General features: G+C 51.5%; 2 protein-coding genes across 2 annotated transcripts; one reads left to right on the forward strand and one right to left on the reverse strand.

Moving 5' to 3' along the window:
• Positions 1-265: 265 nt before the first annotated feature.
• TMEM116 (transmembrane protein 116) lies at positions 266-14,544 on the forward strand. The gene is made up of 11 exons (XM_064521910.1): positions 266-367; positions 1,680-1,726; positions 1,931-1,994; positions 5,617-5,748; positions 9,867-9,971; positions 11,706-11,755; positions 12,164-12,247; positions 12,331-12,469; positions 13,047-13,191; positions 13,306-13,379; positions 13,926-14,544. The coding sequence occupies exons 1-11, from the start codon at positions 329-331 to the stop codon at positions 14,124-14,126; spliced, it is 1,080 nt and encodes a 359-aa protein (XP_064377980.1). The 5' UTR covers positions 266-328; the 3' UTR covers positions 14,127-14,544.
• A 244-nt stretch (positions 14,545-14,788) lies between these two features.
• LOC112991789 (disintegrin and metalloproteinase domain-containing protein 20-like) lies at positions 14,789-17,432 on the reverse strand. Its single transcript, XM_026114542.2, has one exon. It carries the CDS (start codon positions 17,384-17,386, stop codon positions 15,194-15,196), a length of 2,193 nt encoding a protein of 730 aa, XP_025970327.2. The 5' UTR covers positions 17,387-17,432; the 3' UTR covers positions 14,789-15,193.
• Between the last annotated feature and the right edge of the window lie 1,996 nt (positions 17,433-19,428).

The following is a 19,428-nucleotide window of genomic DNA, read 5'->3' on the forward strand; positions in this document are numbered from 1 at the left end:
AGGGGGCTGGCAGGGACCTTCCCCCCCTCATTCAGCCTCTGCGGGCGGCCGGACTCGGGGTCTCCGCCGCCGCGAGAGCGTGGCAGAGCCCGGCAGAGCAGAAGCTTGCGCCGCGGCTTAATTAGATCACGGAGTAATTGGGGCTGCGGGACCCCCCGGGGCTGCGCTAACCCACCCCGCGCCGGTCAGAGCCCCCCGGGGCGCGGGCCCGGCTGCGGGCGGCTCCGCCGCGAGGCCGGGCGGGGCGGCGGCGGCGCGGGGCGGGGCGGGGCGGCGGCGCGGGCAGCCCCGGAGCGGCGCGGAGAGGCAACGGCGGCGGCGGCTGCCCATGGCCCTGCCGGCGCGGCTGGACGGGGGGTGGCAGGAGGTGAGCGACCCCGCGGCACCCTGCCCGTCCCCTCACGGGGACCCTGCCCGCCCTGTTCCCTCATGGGGATCCTGCCCTGTCCCCTCACAGGGACCCTGCCTGCCCTGTCCCCTCCTGGGGACCCTGCTCTGTCCCCTCACAGGGACCCTGCCTGCCCTGTTCCCTCATGGGGACCCTGCTCTGTCCCCTCACGGGGACCCTGCCCGCCCTGTTCCCTCATGGGGATCCTGCCCTGTCCCCTCACAGGGACCCTGCCTGCCCTGTCCCCTCCTGGGGACCCTGCTCTGTCCCCTCACAGGGACCCTGCCTGCCCTGTTCCCTCATGGGGACCCTGCTCTGTCCCCTCACGGGGACCCTGCCCGCCCTGTTCCCTCATGGGGATCCTGCCCTGTCCCCTCACAGGGACCCTGCCTGCCCTGTCCCCTCCTGGGGACCCTGCTCTGTCCCCTCACAGGGACCCTGCCCGCCCTGTTCCCTCATGGGGATCCTGCCCTGTCCCCTCACAGGGACCCTGCCTGCCCTGTCCCCTCCTGGGGACACTGTCCCTTCATGGAGATCCTTCCCTGCGCCCTCATGGGGCACCTGACTTGTCCCCTCTCCTGGGGACCCTGCCCACCCTGTCCCCTCGTGGGGACTCTGCTCTGTCCTGTCCCTCACAGGGACCCTTCCCGCTGTCCCCTCATGGGGACACTGTCCCTTCATGGAGATCCTGCCCTGTCCCCTCACGGGGACCCTGCCCACCCTGTCCCCTCATGAGGACCCTGCCTGCCCTGTCCCTTCTCATGGGGACCCTGTCCTGTCCCTCACAGGGACCCTGACTGCTGTCCCCTCATGGGGACACTGTCCCTTCATGGAGATCCTTCCCTGTCCTGTCATGGGGCACCTGACTTGTCCCCTCTCCTAGGGACCTTGCCTGTCCCTTCTCATGGGGACACTGTCCCTTCATGGAGATCCCGCCCCATCCCCTCACGGGGCACCTGCCCTGTCCCCTCTCCTGGGGACCCTGCCTGTCTGCTCATGGGGACCCTGTCCCCTCTCCCGGGGCTCTGCCCCGTCCCTTCCACGCACACCCCACCGCACCCCCCGTCCTCTCCCCATGTGCCCCTGCTCAGCCCCTTCGCCCGCCGGCACCTCCTGAGCCCCCTGCGCCCCGGCTACACCCGCGGCTCCGTCCCCTGCGGCGCTGGGACCCCCGGCCCCGTCGTGCTGGCGGCTCCGGGCAAAGGGGACCGCGGCCTCCCCCTCGGACGTGGCTCCCCCGGCGCGCCCGGAGAAGGGCCGAGCTGAGCTCACGCCTCTCCTTCCCCCCCAGGTCTACTCGGCTCTCCAGTGGATACAGTTCATCATGGCCATGCTAAGGTAGAACGTGCTGCTAAACCCGCGTCCCTGGCGCCGGGGGACGATCCCGGCACGGCTGGGCAGCTCACTGCAGCCTGTCGCACTCCTTCGTGCCAGCTCCAGAGAGTTATCGTCCTGACGCTGATTTTCTCGGGAATGAGAGAGCCGGCTAAGCTCCAGCGACGCAGATGTGCTCCTTTTCCAACCTGTGCTTTGTTTTGTCAGTGTTACAGGTTCCTGCTCCATTATTGCCTATGCCATCTTCCAAAACACCGTGCGGTCCCCCGAGGTAAGGACTGCACCTCCGTTTCTCTCTCTAAGTCGCGTTGGTACCCTGTGTGTAGCAGAGACCTGTGTGGGCCGGGCGTCCTGCTAGGAACGATTACGAGTCTCGGGCTTACGTCGTTAAACCGTGTTTATTCCATCTGGGAGGCAAAGGGCTTTCCAGGATTTGGGCTCTTTCTCCACAACACAAGGTTTAAGAGACTAACCTTGAACTATGGCCATGCAGGGAGAAGCAGGTTCCTCAGCACCACGCCTTCTGCAGATGAGGGAGAGCCCTGCAGGCTTTCAGATGCCCTGCCTGGGAGCGGGGATTTGTTACAGTGACCTCCTTTGTGGGGCAAAAAGCGTGCAGGATTGAGGACCTGTGTATAGAAAGCTGCTGAAGTGTAAATTGGATATGCCTCTGTAGGAAATGCATTTACAGGTCATTGTCTTTGGGCATTTCTGAGTAGTTTTTACAGGCAGGTGTGCTACTAAAGCTAGTATAACTCAAAGGTGTTGCAAAGTCCATGCAAAAATAGAACAGGCTGAAAAGCAGTTTGTTTTGCTGAGCTATGCAGTGAGGCATGTCCTGACTTTGAAAACTTCGCCCTGGCCACGCACAGGAAGCATTAACATTTCTAATGCTGAAGCGGTGGGACTCGGATGCAAATGGCGCTCAGTGGGCCTGTCCACCCGTGCACTGCTGATCCGGCGTGCGTGCAGTGCCCGGCGCTCCAGCTGTCTGCCCGGCATGCATCGGAGGCAACGCGCACGCACAGAGCTGATCTAAGAGCCCTGGCTCTTAGTCCAGGGTTTGTGGACCTCTGGCAGCCCAGCGTGTGGACCATGCGCGTAACAGGTTACTGCTAAGAGCAGGCGAGCACACCTGGCAGGTCTGTCATTGTAGAGCTGTTCTGTACCTTCCTTGTTTTCAAAGCTCTTCATAGGTTGCGGGTCTGTTCTGCAACCCAAGGACCGGGGCTTTCAGGGAAGTCGGTAAATCACCCTCGGAGAGGGGCGGTGTACACTCAAGCTGACAATTGACACACTGCTGGATGAAGCAGGGTGGGAAGGAGAATATGTGCCTGGGTTCGCAGGGCACTTTCGCACTGCCTACGGTAAGCCGGGCAGTCTGGCTCCTGGGTGGGAGCCTCGTGGAGACAGTCTGCAGCGTGTTGAGGACGAGCTGCGGAGGTCCCGGGAGGGAAGGCAGGCTGGGAGTTAGCAGCCTTAGGGCTGAGATAGACAACCTTCCCGAGGTTGTCCCGCGCGAGGCGCGTATCCCTGTGCCACGGAGCGCAGGGGAGCCCCAGACGTGGCTGCCTCTCCCGGGGTCCCTCCGCTGTGCTGCGGGGTGGAGCTGGGTTTGGCAGGGGCCCCGGCGTGACCCCACCAGCAGCCTTTGCGGGTTCGCTTCCACGGCTGGGAGTCTGCGTTGCTCAGGAGCCCTTGTGTCGTTAATCACATGATGGGGCCGTGGCTTGAGAGCCGCGCTCCAGCGGCGTGTGAGTCGCACATGGCTCCTAGCCGCAGATGGGCCATTCCTGCTCAAGGGAGTCCAGATGTTCCTGCTCAGATCGTTATTGCAAATCCGCACGGGATGTGATGGATACCAGCTGGACTGGCTAGTCTGCGTCAGGCTGCCAGGCTCGTGTTCTGCTGCCAGGGGGAAGCGTTGCTGGTGTTTCAAAAGCAGCAAAATAGCCTCCCCTCAGCCCCGCTTTCTTGGTCCTGTGGGCAAATCTGTAAACAAGGGTCTGGGAGGAATCTATATCGGAGCTTGCCATAAACGGCTCATTCCCGGAGTCATGAGACTCCAGGGTAAAACAGCTCCGGAGGCTGAGAGGAGAACGATATTATTACAACTTCCCCTACTACCCCCAGCCCAGGAAACCAAATATTGACTTCTTGAAGCTTATTTTCTGTCTCTGTGGCGTCAATTACACCTTCAGCATGTGCTAAATCATTCAGAAGATGTGATGGCAAGGAAAGAACACAGGGTTTCCTCTGTCGTGGCAGCAGGTTTTCTATAAGCAGACGTCCCTGAGCGGTGGTTGGACACAGCAAGATGAACATGTGTGCTGCTGCCAGGCAGCTCATCTGAACCATTACGTCTTTACATTCCCTTCCTCTATTTTATAAATACCTTTGTTTTGTTTTGTTTTTTTTTCTCTTTTGCAAGTAAGAACCATTCTGCCTTTTACTTACAGACTATGTCATCCACTTCTTTATTTAGGTTTGTGCCAAAATAGCTCCTCAACCAAATAGCAGTGCTTCCCTCCAAAGACGCTTGTCACTAGAGAAAGGGGTCACCTGTTCATTTGCAAAAGTTGCTCCTCTGTGTATTTCAGAGCTGCTCAGTTTTAACCTGCCACCTTCGTGATCTGGAAGGCATCCCCAGGCTGTCATCCCTGTGACTGCCTGCTCGTGCTTCAATTCTGCACTAGCAAGGGGAAGACTGAATTTATAATTGGTTAAAAGAGACATTCGTAAATGCAATGACATACAAACTAGCTCCAGATATTTAGCTAACAGCAGCAGTTTGATTGAAAGCAGAGGGCCAGCTTTGCTTAATGGCAGGATGGAGCCAAGGAAGATCCCAGACAGGATCTTTCCTAAAACTATGCTACAAGGGCAGGTCTAGTTCTAGCAGATTTATTGCTTATCAACCTCACTAAACTCTTTCTCTTTACTCACAGGAAAGAGACAAGTATAACATACCATGATGGGTGGCAAACATTTACTTAAAGGACAATACTGGGGCAAATTTCACCCAAAGGCTCAGTTCTATGACACAGTCTTCCCCAAATTAAGGCCTCTTGCAATGTTTTCATGCTGCATTTAGCATTATAATTTCCCCTTGGGGAAAAAAGAAGCCATAATTTTCTCTCCAGGATGCTGAAAATTAGGCACCAAAGACTACAATTAAGAATGTAGACAATTAGGCTAAGTTTCCCGAGTGGCTGCTCTCCCACTAACAATGAAAATGTTGGCCAGAATTTTGCACAAATATTTTCCTGCAGTGTTTACAGTCCTAAACGTCTCAGCTTTTGGCCAGTGCATGAGAACTGGAAGTGGACTGGAAAATGTCATTAGAGGAGACACAATTGTTCCAGCACGATGCAGTATCGCATATGAGCAGTGTGCAGCAGAGACCAGTGGCTCTCACAGTGGAAATTAATTTGGCATAAAAAATGGTTTCAGCCTTAGTCACCAACTGAAATTGCTTGAAAAACACAGGAAAAAAAAAGTCTGTTTCAAATTATTTCAGACCTGAAGAAGTCTGTATTTCCCGAAAGTTTGATTTCTGTATTAGCTGATTTAATAAACAACATCAGTTCTCTCTGCAAACCTGTCCCATTGTGCAGAATCATAATATTCTGGACCTTTAAAATGTTTCTGTACGATTTGATGCTGCTCTTGGATCCTGAGACATTGGTAGTGGCAGAGAGTTTGCTTAGAGCAGGGTATCTGTATTGAAGCAGCCCCTAAGTGCAAGAATCATGACGGTTTTCTTGTGCAGGGAGAGCTGCTCTAGCAGAATAGCTGGGAGGCAAAAGCATATCTGGACAAGGGGTAACGCTGCTGCTGTAGGTGATCCTGGGACTGTTGCAAACGTTGCTGACCACTTCCACTTTTCCCAGGTTCGTCCTCTTTTCTACCTGAGCCTCTCTGACCTATTTCTCGGCATGTGCTGCCTCGCCGGGGCCCTTCTCTATAGCACACCGACTTCCAAGGGGGATCTTATCTGCTATAACCTGCAAGCAACAGGACAAGTGAGTAGCCTTGGCGTCGCGATTCATGCTGTTGCTTTGCACTCATTGCCACAGTTATCGTCCCTGGTGATCAGAGCAGGGCCGTGGGCGATTATTTCTAGAAAGGCTTTAGTAGAGGCTCCGTGTGTGAACTTGACTTATCAGGTTTCTTCACCTTAAGTGTGAAACGGAGATAACAGTGCTTGGTTTTAGGTAGATCTAGTTTGTGGGGGGCAATAAGGAAGGCAGACGGAGCATGGGATTTTGTGGTTGCAGTGTTTGGGTTGCTTGTGTAAAGTCGATGGGTCTTGATCTATTTCCTGTTGGGCAAGTGCCAAAGATTATCTCTGTGTGTCCTGCACTGCCGCTTTTCTATTCCTCTTAGTGCTTCCCCCGTTCTGGGCAGGAGCAGACACATTCTCCTATTCGCCTGAGCTCAGACCTATGATGTTACTCAGGTAAATGACCCTGGGGCCTCTGATCCTGCTGCCCTGGCCCTATCCTCTCTCGTGCAGTCCCAGGGATGCTCATCGGTTGTTCTGTCAGTGCAAGCTGAGCTCCGTGCCCCGGCAATTCGGTTGCCTTCCAGGGCTCTGGGCTGATTTCATGTGCCTAACTGGAGTGGAACGAGTGAAATGTCCTTTTCCTGATGGTTTCCCTTTGTCTCACTGAGTTCCTATTCCATTCCTTAGGGTTTGCAAATCACTGCTCTCAAAATACTCCTCAGGGCACAGCCTGGCCTGCGCCAGAGTGGTGGTTTGCAAGTGGTGATCTTTGGGGTTAACAGTTTCCTTCTAAAGGGCCCACAAACAAAGTGCCTGGGAAGAACAAGCGATTGCCAGGAGCCTTCGTGTACCTTGTGCGGGCTTGTGGACCTCCCTGGGGAGAGTGGTGGGACCCACAGATGGGAACTGAAATCTCTCTGCCGAGCCACAGTGCCTGAAGCTTTCCAGCTCTGTGTGTACCCCGAGAGAGGACAAGAAAGTAACTGTGTGTGGTATGCGAGAGCGTTCATGCTGCCGTGTGTTTGGGGATGAGTGCTGCAGCTCAGCCTTGTTTGAAGAGCTGTACTTGAGGGTAAAATCGTATTACTCATGATGGCAAGTACTGCACTTGGAGAGCAGCTTTCCCACTTCTGGCTTATCTCTGATTTCTCTAGTTCCTCTATGCTGCTTTAGAAGCAACGCTCTATGTTCACTTTGAGACAGGGAACAGGAAGGTGTGTGTAATTTGGCCACTCGAGAATGTCACAGAGCAATATCAAAGACAATTTCTAGAAGATAGTGTAGGGGAAAATAAGGATAGCTTAGGAGAGGCTTTGCAGAGTCTGAAAGTGGAAGGAGCTTGCAGGACTGAGGGTACTTCTGAGGCCTTGCAGAGAAGTTTCACTTGCAGCCCTTACGTGGAGGACAGCTTTCACTGCTGGTGAGAGCCCTTTCAGGCCCAGGGAAGAGAGGCTGCATTGCTGGGACAGAGGCAGGTGGGATATAGACAGCACGGCATCATTTCTCAGTTGAGATGCTCTCTTTTCATTACAATTTAACACATAAGCATGCTGTGCTCCCATGTGTTTCTGGCTGTTTTTCCTTGCTTTTCCAGCATGTGGCAAACTTCTCAGGGATACCAGCAAATGTGGAGAAGGAGGGAGGAGGGCAGTGAGGGAGCTTTGCTTCCACACCTGCAAAGGCAGAAGTGGCCTTGCAGGACTTGCCTTAGTCTCAGGCTGGCGGGGGTCAGTCAGGGCACTGCGGTGGGGTGTCCAGGGTGCCCACCACATCTCAAGCTCAGCTGCAGGGCTGCCAGGCCTCTCTCCTGCGTGCTGGCAGAGGAGCCAGGCCAGCAGGGCACTCCGGGCAGGAGGACTGCAGGGGTGGCGAGCTGGCTTGCATCTGGCAAGAGTTCTTGCTGCTGTTTGCTCTGGGAGGAATTAAAACAAATGGAGCACTTGCCATAGCAACTGTGCCCGCATGGTGCATGTGACAGAGCGCAGGACACCTTACTAAACACCCGAGCAGTGCCCTTGCGTGGTGGGAACACCTTGTGCGTAGGTAGGAGCTAGTAACAGGTTTGACCAGCGCCTTCTGCAGAGCACAAGTGATCTGTAACCAAATGAAATGAATAAACATCTCCTGGCCCCATCCTGCCTGTGCTGAACACAGAAGTCTTGCAGAGGTTGCATTCCTGGGAGTCTCATAAACATATGTAACCTGGTCACATAAAAACACCTAGAAACTCTAAAATGTACTGCACGACGGGGGTGGGGACAGGCTCAGGACTGCTTAGCAGTGGTGTTTGCAGTTGACAGCCCTTGGAAAGACTGACACGACCCTCCATGTGATACGTCTTGTGTCTTGTGGAATTGCCTTTAGGAGCAGGGCAATAGACTTACACAGCCTGTTCACCATCGCTTTATGACCAAGGGCTAAAATTACTGCAGCTGGAAGTCCCCTGACATCCATGCGTGTGTCATAGAGGAGTGGATTGCTTTGTTCCATGGACTTTCCTTGTTTAGGCCCCAGACTCTTGAAGTCATAATAATAAATGTAAATAGTGCTTCCTTCTGCTGTCCCTTGACTTTGTCCTTTCCTCCTCCCTGCTTTGCCTTTGTGCTGCAATTAAGTCCAGCGCAGAGATTGCGGTTATAATTACATGGTTCCCCCACATTCTTCCAGTTCAGTTCAGTTCAGCTCCAGCAGCCGAACTGTCCTGGCAGGCTCCGCTTGAGCTGGCGTGCGTAATGGGAAGCTGCAGAAGTGTTGTAATGAGGCACTCGCATGTCCCCCAGCCCCTGCTGTAGCCCCTCATGCTGAGTGCTGCAGGGCTGTCCGCAGCCCCAAAGCTGGGTCGCAGGAGGGCACAACTCCCTTCTCCTTTTGCCAGCAGCTTCTCAAGTGGCTTTTGGTTCCCTCTCCCAGAAGAGAAGGCAGAGCTGATGTTTCGTGAGCCCTCTGAGGTATTTTGAAGCACAAGAAAATTATCTTTGTGGACTGTTTTGATGCCCTTCCTCGGAAATAACTGAAGAAGGGCAACAAACCCTCATTAAACCTCCTCTAATGAGCTGGAGAGCCACTGTAATGTTCCGTCTGCAATGTAGCAGCCCCTCAGACTCAGCCTCTCAAGAATCAGCCAAGAGAGTTGGCAATCTCCATGAAGGAGACCAATTTCTTTATTTAGGGATTGCTCTCCTGGACTTACATGGACGACAAATCTGTGTTCCTTCCCTCTTAGGCGGAGGACAGCAAATCAACAGAAAAATTCGCTTGTCCAGCCCTTCCTCTTTGCCTTTGCCGCTGGAGCATGTGTTTCCTGTAACAAACACAACACACATATATCGTGTGATTAGGCAGCACTGTTTATACTTGGCTGCCTGGAGCAACCATAGCTGGCCTTTCAGGAACAGATGCAAGAGAAATTTGTTCTGTCAGAGGAGGTTTCATATATTTGGTCTCATCCCAGACTAGAATTATGGGCTGTGAAACTCACCATGAGAAACAGCATTTTATATCTTTTCTTTCCTCCTTTTTCCCATGGAGAGCAAAAGGGCTCTTAGCACATTAATTCAGGTTCACTGTGCAGATATTGTATTCTTTTCCCTCGCTTTCCTCTTTAAATATACTATTGTTTTCTGTTTCCGCGAATTCGCTGTGTAGTGAGCCCATTATGTGAGGAGCAAATCTAAGTTCAGCATGTGTTGCATTTCTTAATGGATGTGGCATAAAGAGGGTCAAAGTGCTTTTTCACCCTTTTATGTTGTAAGGTTTGTGGCCAAAAAGAGAGCCAAGTCAGAAAGACTTTTGTTTGTAGGACTGTCCTGCTGTCATCATCTCTCATATCCCTGTATTTAGGCCAAAATGAAGCTTCCTTTGAGCAGTTAAAGGTGAGAACGCCTCCTCAGCCTGGCTTTTCCCAGTTTGTGTCCCACTGCAACCCAGCAGGCATGAGCACAGGGGCTCAGGAAGGCTGTGGGTGCACATTGATACTGCACCTGCGCTGTGCAAGGAACCTCACCTTTGATGGTCCACTATGGTGTTTCATATCTTGTCTTTGGCCCTCAGGCTTTGGGTTCATCAGCAATGAGCTAACGGTGCTACAGAAACTATTGTTATAGGACTGAAATCCTGCCTGTTTGTATTTCTCAGATATTCTATGTGGCCTCTTTTCTGTACACGGTCAACTACACTTGGCATCTGTATATGGACCTAAAGATGAAATATAATCAGAACCTTTACAGGACATCTCCCCTGGTGAGTAGGACTCTTACACAGTAACTGTTGGGTACCAAGGTCTAACTGTGGTGTCGTGGCACTTTAGGAGGTGCATACATAACAGCAAATCTTGCCACAAGGGCTCTGAAGGCCCTTCTGCCCTGTGGCTGTAGGGGTTTGACATATCTTGCCCATGCCACTGAGTTAGCAGCAAAGTTAAGGCCAGGTCTGCTCTAGGATCTCAGTGAAAGATTAGGCTTGCAATACCAAAACGGGCAGTGGCAATGTGTACATTTCAGAGCAGAAAAAGTTCAAGATTGGGCATTGGTGAAGTTTTTCCACAATTAGAGGTACAGCAGTTTGCACCAGTTGAACAACTAGTTTTTTGCTGTCACAGTCTTCTGCTAGTACATAGCAGAGGAATGAGTCTCTAGGAAGGACAGAAAAGGAGGGGGTGCCTGGACAAGCTGGAACTGAGAACTGACAATTTCTGCCTTCCCTGGACGTCATACAGCATTCAAGAGCATCAGTAATATATTGTAAGAGTTTGAGATAGAAGGTGTGACAAAGTGAGCTAGTGATGAAATGACTGGCGGGGTCTCTGAACAAAGGCCAGTCCTCACTTCTTCATCTCTGGCCTCTATAAAAGCCCTTTTGTGAACCAGTGTAATCGCTGGGAACCAAGGAACAAGGACACAGTACTCGGAAAAATACCCTTTGAGTTACAGGCTGAACAAACACTTCACATGCCGCGTGACCAAAATCTCTCCTTGCAGTTGTTTCATTCCTCACACCTGGCTAAACACTGAGGCACCGTCGTTGCTCTGTAACTAGAATTCCTCCAAATGTATTGCTGCTAGACAACAGGCTGTTTATGTGGCTCTTCTCAATGAAAACATCAGCCCCGTATCTGCATGTAGCTTTTCTCTTCCTCGGACATTTGATGTGCGCAGCATACTTTGCATCCCCAGATATTTCATGTCTCTGTGCAGGAGCAGCAAACTGGACAGATCAGATTGTATCTCAAGAACTCTTGTCTGTAGGGTTTGGATCCATTTGTAGGACTGATTTCTTTTTTGCTAGACTCTTACTCAAAATACATCCTCTACCATAAGTTCTCCAGCACTGCAGAAGTGCCTGTATGGTGTTGTCATAGCTGGTGTATGGATGCCAGCTGCCAAAGTACGTTTCCAGTGAACAGAGACCAGGACCCTCTGAATTGTTTGCATCTTTTCATCAGAATGTGATGAGGTTTCTGACAAACAAGGCCAGGTTAGATGAATAAGTAGTACAAAAATTGAATGAGTTTCGCCAGAGAGCTCTTCAAGTGTCTGCTGCTTTTCCAGTTTGAAGTTTCCTTCTCAAACCTTCTAGTCCTCAGGGAGAACAAGTCAGTAAACTTCTGCAAGTAGCGGTTGTTTCTATTGCAACTCGCTGCACAGTGAACCCTGCAGTGCTGATTTGGTAAAGAGTGACTTGCCATGAATCTTGCCTTGGAAAGCACTTCCAAACTTTGCTTGCGTGGCCATGGAGAGGCAAAGGCTAACAATCTAGTACTACAACCAGGAACTCCTGGCTCAGACAGAGATGCCTTCTGTCTGAGCCTTAGTTTCCCCATCTACAAAGTGGAAACAAACATTTGTACTTAGTTTTGGGATTAATCAGCATTTGTAGAACTCTCTGAGCTGCTGAAAATGCTCTGTGGGAGCCATTTCCTGTAAAGCAATGGCTGTATTGAAATGATCATTTAATTCAGCTCTTTGGACTTTGCAGGTTGTAGATTACGCGAGTTACATTGGCCGAGTAGCAACAATATTGTCCAGGTAAGGCTTAATTCCCTCTGGCAGAATGATACGGTTTTAGTAAACTGGAGTGTTCTGATCCCTGCCCCCTACTTATTTTGAAGCAAGTATTACTAAAACCTGTGTTCATCCATGACAGCAGAGTGAGCCAACAAACTCAGAAGCCAGTCAGTGTGTAAGGGCTTTTCTCCATCCAACCTAGTTATAACTATATAGCTGCATATAGCTTTTCAGATTTTGCTCTCTTTAACAATGTATTCCCTGCATGAATGAAAGTGCAGACGTTAGTAAAGCTGGTAAAGCGCTCTTCCGTAACAGTGTCAATAAAAACAATTTTTAAGTCCTCTATCGTGACAGGAGAAAGGACAAGCAGTGTGTGGGGAGGGAGTGGTGGTGCAATAACTGTCCTGTTGTCCTCTCTTCTCCTAGTGTGATCCCTTTTTTTCTGATGGTGCCTGTGTTTTGCCTGGGAAACAGCAGTAATTGCTATCAGAACTTCAGCCAGAAGCATGGGTAAGCTGCAGGCTTCTCTCTGCAACAGCCTCACTGCTTTTGAGCCACAGCAAGAGTTCAGTGTGTTCCCTTTCTCCCCTCAGATGTCTCCTGATGCACTCAGAATTAGCTGTGCCCACTAATGAACTCCTAACACTGAGTGGCTCTGTTTGCCGTGCAATGTATTACTATGGCATTGGCGTCTTCCTCATTTCCTTTCTGATCAGCTTCATAGCCATTCTGGTAAGAAACATAGTCCCTGTGCACTAGCCATTTAACCCAGATGATAACTGAGAGAGGAAGTTTTGCCCATTTTCATCTTTACGTGAGTCACAGGTCACTTTGCATGCATGATGTTCAACAATCTCCCAAGATTGCTGGAATGATACCATGGGACAGGCAACATCCGGGGAAGAACTGTGTGGTACTGCCTCTCTTTTGGAAGAGTGGGAGAATAGAAAATATCATTGTGCCACCATATAAATCCATCTGGAATCCTGTGTTCTGTCAGTCTATCCCCAAAAAAAAAGGATTTAGCAAGTAGGGGAGGCTCAGAGAATGACAGCAGAGACCACCCAGTGCATGGGCAAGCTTCTGTACAGCAAGAGACCAGATCAGTTAAGATTCCTCAGTTTGGAAAAGATCGCATGCAAAGAGACTGCTGTCCCTCCAGGAGCACGCTGTTGCATGGCATGAAAAGGTTTGACAGACTGTAATGAAGACTTGGCTAAAAAGCATGAGATACTCTGTACTAGATGAACAAACCAGATCAGAGTCTGTGCATAAAATGCAAACAACTAAATATGCTTATTCTTTTTAGGTTATACTCATTCAAGCCCGTGGTTTGTACAAAAGGTTTGTAAACTCCACAGGATTCTTGGGAGATCAGCAATGGGCAATGATTAAGATGGTGGAACAACGAGTGGTGTTTTACCCCATCGCGTTCTTCTGCTGTTGGGGCCCAGGTTAGCAGAGAACTGAGTTACTTCCACAATATTCTCCTAAGACATGATACATGACAATGAAGCTCAAAACAGTTTGGATTAAAGCAATTCCTTTCTGTCAATCCCTTTTCACAGCTGTCCTCCTCGGAACACTGAGGCTGACAGTTTCAGCAAACAGCAAAGTCTACATGGCTCTTTTTATTCTACAGGTAAAACTCTTCATCTGCAGTCACTCATGTATTGCCTTTTCTACTTGAACAGCCATATCAGTGTTTGCTTCGTTCTAATCTTGACTACACAAGGCATGTTTCTAGCCTCAAAGATCACTGCTGTGTGAGCTTAAATCTGATTTATGCTTTTATTTATGTTGTCAAATATCTTAGTTGGTTTATGTTTTTCATAGGCTTGAAAAGGTCTCAGTAACTAAAATCACAGTGTCAGAGAAATCATAGAAAATAGGACTAGTTGGGGTCCCCAGAATTCAGTTAGTTTGTTCCGTTCCTGTGAAAGACCAAGTCTGCAAATGCAGTTCCTCCCTGACGCTTGTCCAGCTGCTTGATGTGCCTGAGGAGGCTGCAATTAGCAGAGATGATTAGAATAACTGTGAGATTCCAATGTCACATGGGAATGGAGTTAGATAAAATCATGCTGAAAGTGGAGGCCTGGCATAACGCACCAGGACTGACAGCCTGGTACAGAGTTGCCGAGTGATGTGCAGTGCTGGCTGACAAGATCTCCCTTGTGGTCTCTGCTAGGCTCTGACAGCAGCTTCCCAGGGACTTCTGAACTGCATCGTGTACGGCTGGACGCAGCACGTCTTCCTCTCCCTCAAACGCAACGCCTGCCGGGACGTTGACACGCAGACTCCTCTCTTGCGCTCCCAGAAGAAGTTCTACGCCAGCACACTCCCTGCCAGCCCTCCAGACACAGAGGTGTCCACATCCACCCTGCTGTGACAAGTTCCTGCATCGGAAGAAGACTGAGCAGCCTCCTAACGGGGCCTTGTCACGTTTTAGCGATGTCAGCCAGAACCGGTCTCTGACTTGGTCTGAACTGTTTCATCATCAAGAAAGTTAAATTTAATGCAGGAAAAGCCTGAGCAGAGCTGTCAGAGACAGACACTTTTTAAGGTAGTTATTTATTTTACAGATTTATATGGACTTTAAATAGATTCTTTAAATATGGTAAATCTTTAATACAGACTTTCTTCTTATGGAAATATCTCTAGAAATGCAGCAAATTATATGTAACAGCTCAGAGGTCTGGTATGGATCCTCTGCAGGTAGGTGGCCAAAGGATGTTTTACATCTCTCGGTACTTGTCAGGTGTTTGCCAGTGCAACTTAACAGTAAAGCAAAGGTGAATATTTTTAAATCTATGACTTTTGATTTACTATAGAAATGAAAACACGCACCATCCTAATAGCCAACTGCACTGGAATGTAAAAGTTACAATGTAGCACAAAAAAATCAGAGCTCAGTTCCATACTTTGACTTTTCACACATTTCGCTTCTATTCTTCATGCCAGCTCCTGCTCAGCTACAATATTAGGAAAAATTTGCTTATGTAACACAATGGAGCACCTCTCATGAGCCAGGTGAGCGGGACTTGGCATGAATCTGCCCATGCTCTTCTAGATGCTCAAGTGAATTATTTACTAAGGCCTCACAGTTCTTTAAAAAATAAAACACATCTTTAGCTGCATTGAAATGAAAACAACTTTATAACTTTTACACTTTATTTTCTAATAGTTTCACTTTTTAGGTCCAAGCCAAATTTATTTACATAGCAGGTAATACAAGAAGAGGAAATACTCAAGTTTTGTGTAATTAACTTTTGTACAATTTACACAGTTACTTTGTGTAAATCACTTTATACACATCTCCTGGGACTAGCAGTCCAGCTTCAGGGACATGCCCGCAGGGGCCTGCAGCTGATGGATTTTCCACTGCTTTCATTTTTCTTAAACGTTGTTTTCTTTTTGCATACTCTGCTCCTCATCTGCAAAAATCTCAGTTCCCTTTTAGGCTAGTCTTGTACGGAAAAATGCAACTATCGCCGCTCTGTATTTGGTTACAACAATGAGGAGAGCAATTAGAGTGAGGGCAACAGGAATGCAGATCCCTATTGCAGTCCCAAAAACTTTATTTTGGACAACATCTGCCACGGAGACCACGAGAGGCGGTGGAGGGCCACTGTCCTTGCTGCCTCCCAGGCCGTGGAACCGGCAGTCCGGAGGGGCCCAGCCAGCTTCACAGTGGCAGTGTCCAAGGTTGTTGCAAACCCCTTTTCCCTGGCACAAAACCTTTGCATCACATTTTGTTCTGACTACAGCATCTGTGCATGTCTTGTTAATACAGATCTTTTGTGGCCCACATTTGGTGCCATCGAGCCCTCCTCCGATATCGGGTATATCTACCCCGGCATAGTAGCCTGTGCCCCAGCACCAGTCCTGGGGCCCTGGCGTCTGAATGATGGTTTCAGGCCCCCGCAGAAGGGGTATTCTCTTTACGTTTACACACTGCAGCCTACCGCACAGAGCATTTTGGGGTTTACATCCCACAAAAGCGACTTCAGACCCATCGCCCCCACAGTTGCCAAATCGATCCCCTTTCACATTCAGCTTTTTGTAGCAACTTTCTGGAGCACCCCGAGCTTCCTTCCCAAAGAGTTTTCTGCACTGGCTGTCGTAAGTTGCACATTTTCCCTGGTAACAGTAGCCGTCGTCGCTGCATGGCATCCCGTCGTGAACGTAGAAATCCTCCGGGCACCACTCGGAAGTCCCGTTGCAATATTCAGGCAAGTCACACTCGTCTGCCTCTGACCTGCATTTGTGCCCCGCAGCACGGAAGTGGCACTTCTGGCAGCATTGCCCGACAGAGCAGACAGCTCCCGGCTTCAGCCTGCAGTCTTGGTTACAGCAAGGATTGCCTCGGCAATCCAGCGGCCTCCCGCAGTCACACTGCTCTCCCTCGTCTATCACCTTGTTGCCGCAATGCTTAAAATAGAAAAGTCTGTGAGGCTCCGGGACGTTGCGTAAGCAGTCACCATCCCCTCTGTCGAGCAGGTCTAAATAACTCTTAACGCTGCAGTTGCTGAAAGCCTTGGTGTCTTCCAGTGATTCTCCGGTCATGTAGCATTTAGTGGCCTTCCCGCACGTACAGTCTTTTGTATCATGCTCCATCCCGAGATTGTGACCCAGCTCGTGAGCAAAAACAATCGAAAAGATTACGAAATCTCTCCGTATATGCGATACAACACCTGTGTTATAACCAGCGTAGCAGATGGTACCTACATATGCCAGCCCAACAACCAGTCCAAAGTCCCTGTAGGTAAATAAATGTGTGAGGTCATACTTCATCCTCTGAGCAAGATCCTGATTTGCCCAGTCATTAAAATTGTTAAGGACGTACTCTATATCCTGGCTGTATCTGATGAAGTTGCTGTGTGTCCAGATCTCCATCCCGATCAGACAGATGCGAACCTTCAGAGAATAGTAGTATGTTTCTGACAAATTGATAATGTCTGTAACCAGGTGCATGGCGGCGCTTTCGTTCCTCCCGTGAAAGGAGAACAGGTAGTGGTCCACCACGACAAATATCTCCACGTACCTGGTGTGTTTCAGCCTCTGCAAATAGTCCTGTGCGCCCAAGGGTGTTTTAGCTCCGACCTTACCTTGTTGATTTCGGATCATTTCGGTCAATCCGCAAGTCAGAGCCTTGTCCTCGGTCTTCTCCCTTCGATAGAGGAGGTGCTGGAAAGTGCGGGATCCCGGCACCGGTTCGATGGTGTAGCTCCTGTTCCCGATCTCCAGCTGCCCCCTGAGACCCGAGCAGGCGCTCAGCGTCACCAGGGAGCCCGGGCGGCCTTCGACGTAGCCGAGGTAGTAGCACTGCGGCACGTGGGGCTGCTCCACCATCCTTTCCCCACTGGGGCTGTAAGTGAAGACGGGCAGGTTTCTGACCAGCAGCCCTTTCTTCTGCCTGAGGTGGACCACGTAGTTCTCCTCCGCCGCCGTGATGGCGTAGGACGCTTCGCCCGCCGCGGCTCTCCCCGCCCGGGGGCTCAGTTTCTGCGGCCTCACGATCTCGTAGGCGGCGTAGCCCGGCGGCGGGTGCTGGCCGGCCGCGCCGGGGAGGAGGCGAGCCGCCGAGGCAATGGAGACCCCCAGGGCGAGGAGCAGGGCGCTCCCCCAGCCCGCCGGCCGCCGCCTCATCTTCCTCTCCTTCAGCCTCGGGGGAGGCGGCGAGGGCCCCTCAGGGATCTCCAGCCGTCCCCTTGCACCCAGCCGAGAGCTGTGGACACCGGATGAAGGTATGTGTTGCCCCAAAACGCACCCCCCCACACACACACACACCCCTTGGGAAGGTTCTAGAAGCTTCGTGGTGCCTCCCAGCCGCCATGTTGTGAGCGGGCCGGGGGCCGCCATGCTGGGTGGGGGGACAGCCCACGGCATGGCGGGTGATGAGCCCTCTCAGTGACGGGGACGGAGCCACCCGTCCCCACGGCACAGACCAGGGGGGCTGAGCCTGTTCCCCAGAGATGCTCCCTTGCTGTTCAGGGAGCTTCGGGGGCCATATATCCTTACCCACCCCCTTCCTCCTCCTCCTCCTCCTCCTCCGGCAGTTCCCTGTCCGAGGGACGCCTGCTCGTTGTGAATTCGGCAATTAATCGCCACACTAAGTTTTAACGCCTTTCCCAGGGAGGTTTGGGGACCCAGGCACCCTTAGCCCAAATCTTCCTCCACCCAGGAGGCGGGGAGGGGCCCCTGGCCGCAGGCCGCCTGCGCGCTGGGACTGCGACACTTTGCCACACTAACGCCTCTCCCGTGCGATTACTGATCAGCTCTGACTTAACTTCACACGTGCTGGTGCCCCTTGACGGTTCCCCCTCTTGCTTTGCCTGGCTGTAAACAGCACCCATGGGGAATCCGCGGCGGTTTAACCCCCCGCACCGCCCCGCACGCCCGCGGAGGGACCCATGCCTGCGTCCATGGTGAAATTCGTGCACGGAAAACCACGTCTCACACGGCAGGAATTAACCCAACGAGCTAGTCCAGAAGCACCCCAACTCCGGGCTCCCGGGTCTGCTCGCGGGTGTGTTTCCACCTTGCTTTTCTCGAGCCAGCGCCCAGGATGTACGCTCCAGCTCGGCACCGGCGCGGGCCTTCACTTTACCTGGTGAAGGCTGCGCCGAAGGGCTCCGAATTGATCATTAACCACGTCAGGCTGGAGGTGTGCAGCAGCCCTTCTGGGTGGAGGAAAAAGCACAAAGCGCCCTTGCTCCCCAGCGCCCAGCTGGTTCATAGGGACGGCCTGGAGTGATATATATATATATATATTTTTTTTTTTTTTTTTTTTTTTTTTTGCTCTGTACCCTCGCTGTGCAAGTGTGTCTCCTGCACGTTGTCCCCTGCTTGCATTGACACCTCGGTGGCAGCCTGACTCCTGCCAGTTCAACCTGCCGGGGAATCAGACGCTGCCAATAGTTTCTTCATCAGCCCAAAGCCTTTCCGCAAGCTCCTGTCCAAACGATCCTGTCAGCTTTGTGCTTTCCATAGCGCCGTGGAGACCACTGACATGAGCGATGATGAACTATTCTTTCCCTTGTTCTTTCCGTAATTCCTTTATTTTACACCAAAGGATCTCAGATATTTCCACAGTTTTTTCCTGTGATACAAGCCTCGGAGGCCTTTCCTCCCTCCTGCTCTCTCGCGCTGAGCAGGGCCTGATGTTCTCTGTGGCCTGCGTGCGGTAGAGGAGGTGCTCGCGTGCCCCAGGACGGGCTCGAAGGCGTGCACCCAGCCTGGGAGCGGGCTGCTGAGCGGGAGGAGGCTATAGGGGGTAGAGACAGGCCTGTATAGATAACATGGACAGTCTGCAGCCCTTCCACTGAGACGGCGGGGATGGTCCAGGACCCAGCAGTTTGCTTGCTCGCAGGGACGAGCGCATGCACTTTGGGGACTGAGCGAGGAGCGGGGAGAGGGTCTCCCTGCTGCAGCCCCCATAGGCTGCCCCAGCCACCCCGGGACCCTCCTTCCTCCGCCTGTGTAGGTCACACCCCTGTCAATGCAAACCGGTGGGACGGTGTCCAATCAGCCTGCGCCTCCTTGTCATTTTAGTCAATAATGTTATCTTTTTCCTACCGAGGGCATTCAAAACAATTCCATTTTGCTATTCTACAAACTGGAAACTGAGGTCCCCTAACTGTACGCATGCCTCTAAATCAATCTTACATGAATCTGCTGCAGCTGGGAGG

Source organism: Dromaius novaehollandiae, chromosome 17 (genome assembly GCF_036370855.1).
Source record: "Dromaius novaehollandiae isolate bDroNov1 chromosome 17, bDroNov1.hap1, whole genome shotgun sequence".
In the NCBI taxonomy this organism is placed as follows: domain Eukaryota; kingdom Metazoa; phylum Chordata; class Aves; order Casuariiformes; family Dromaiidae; genus Dromaius; species Dromaius novaehollandiae.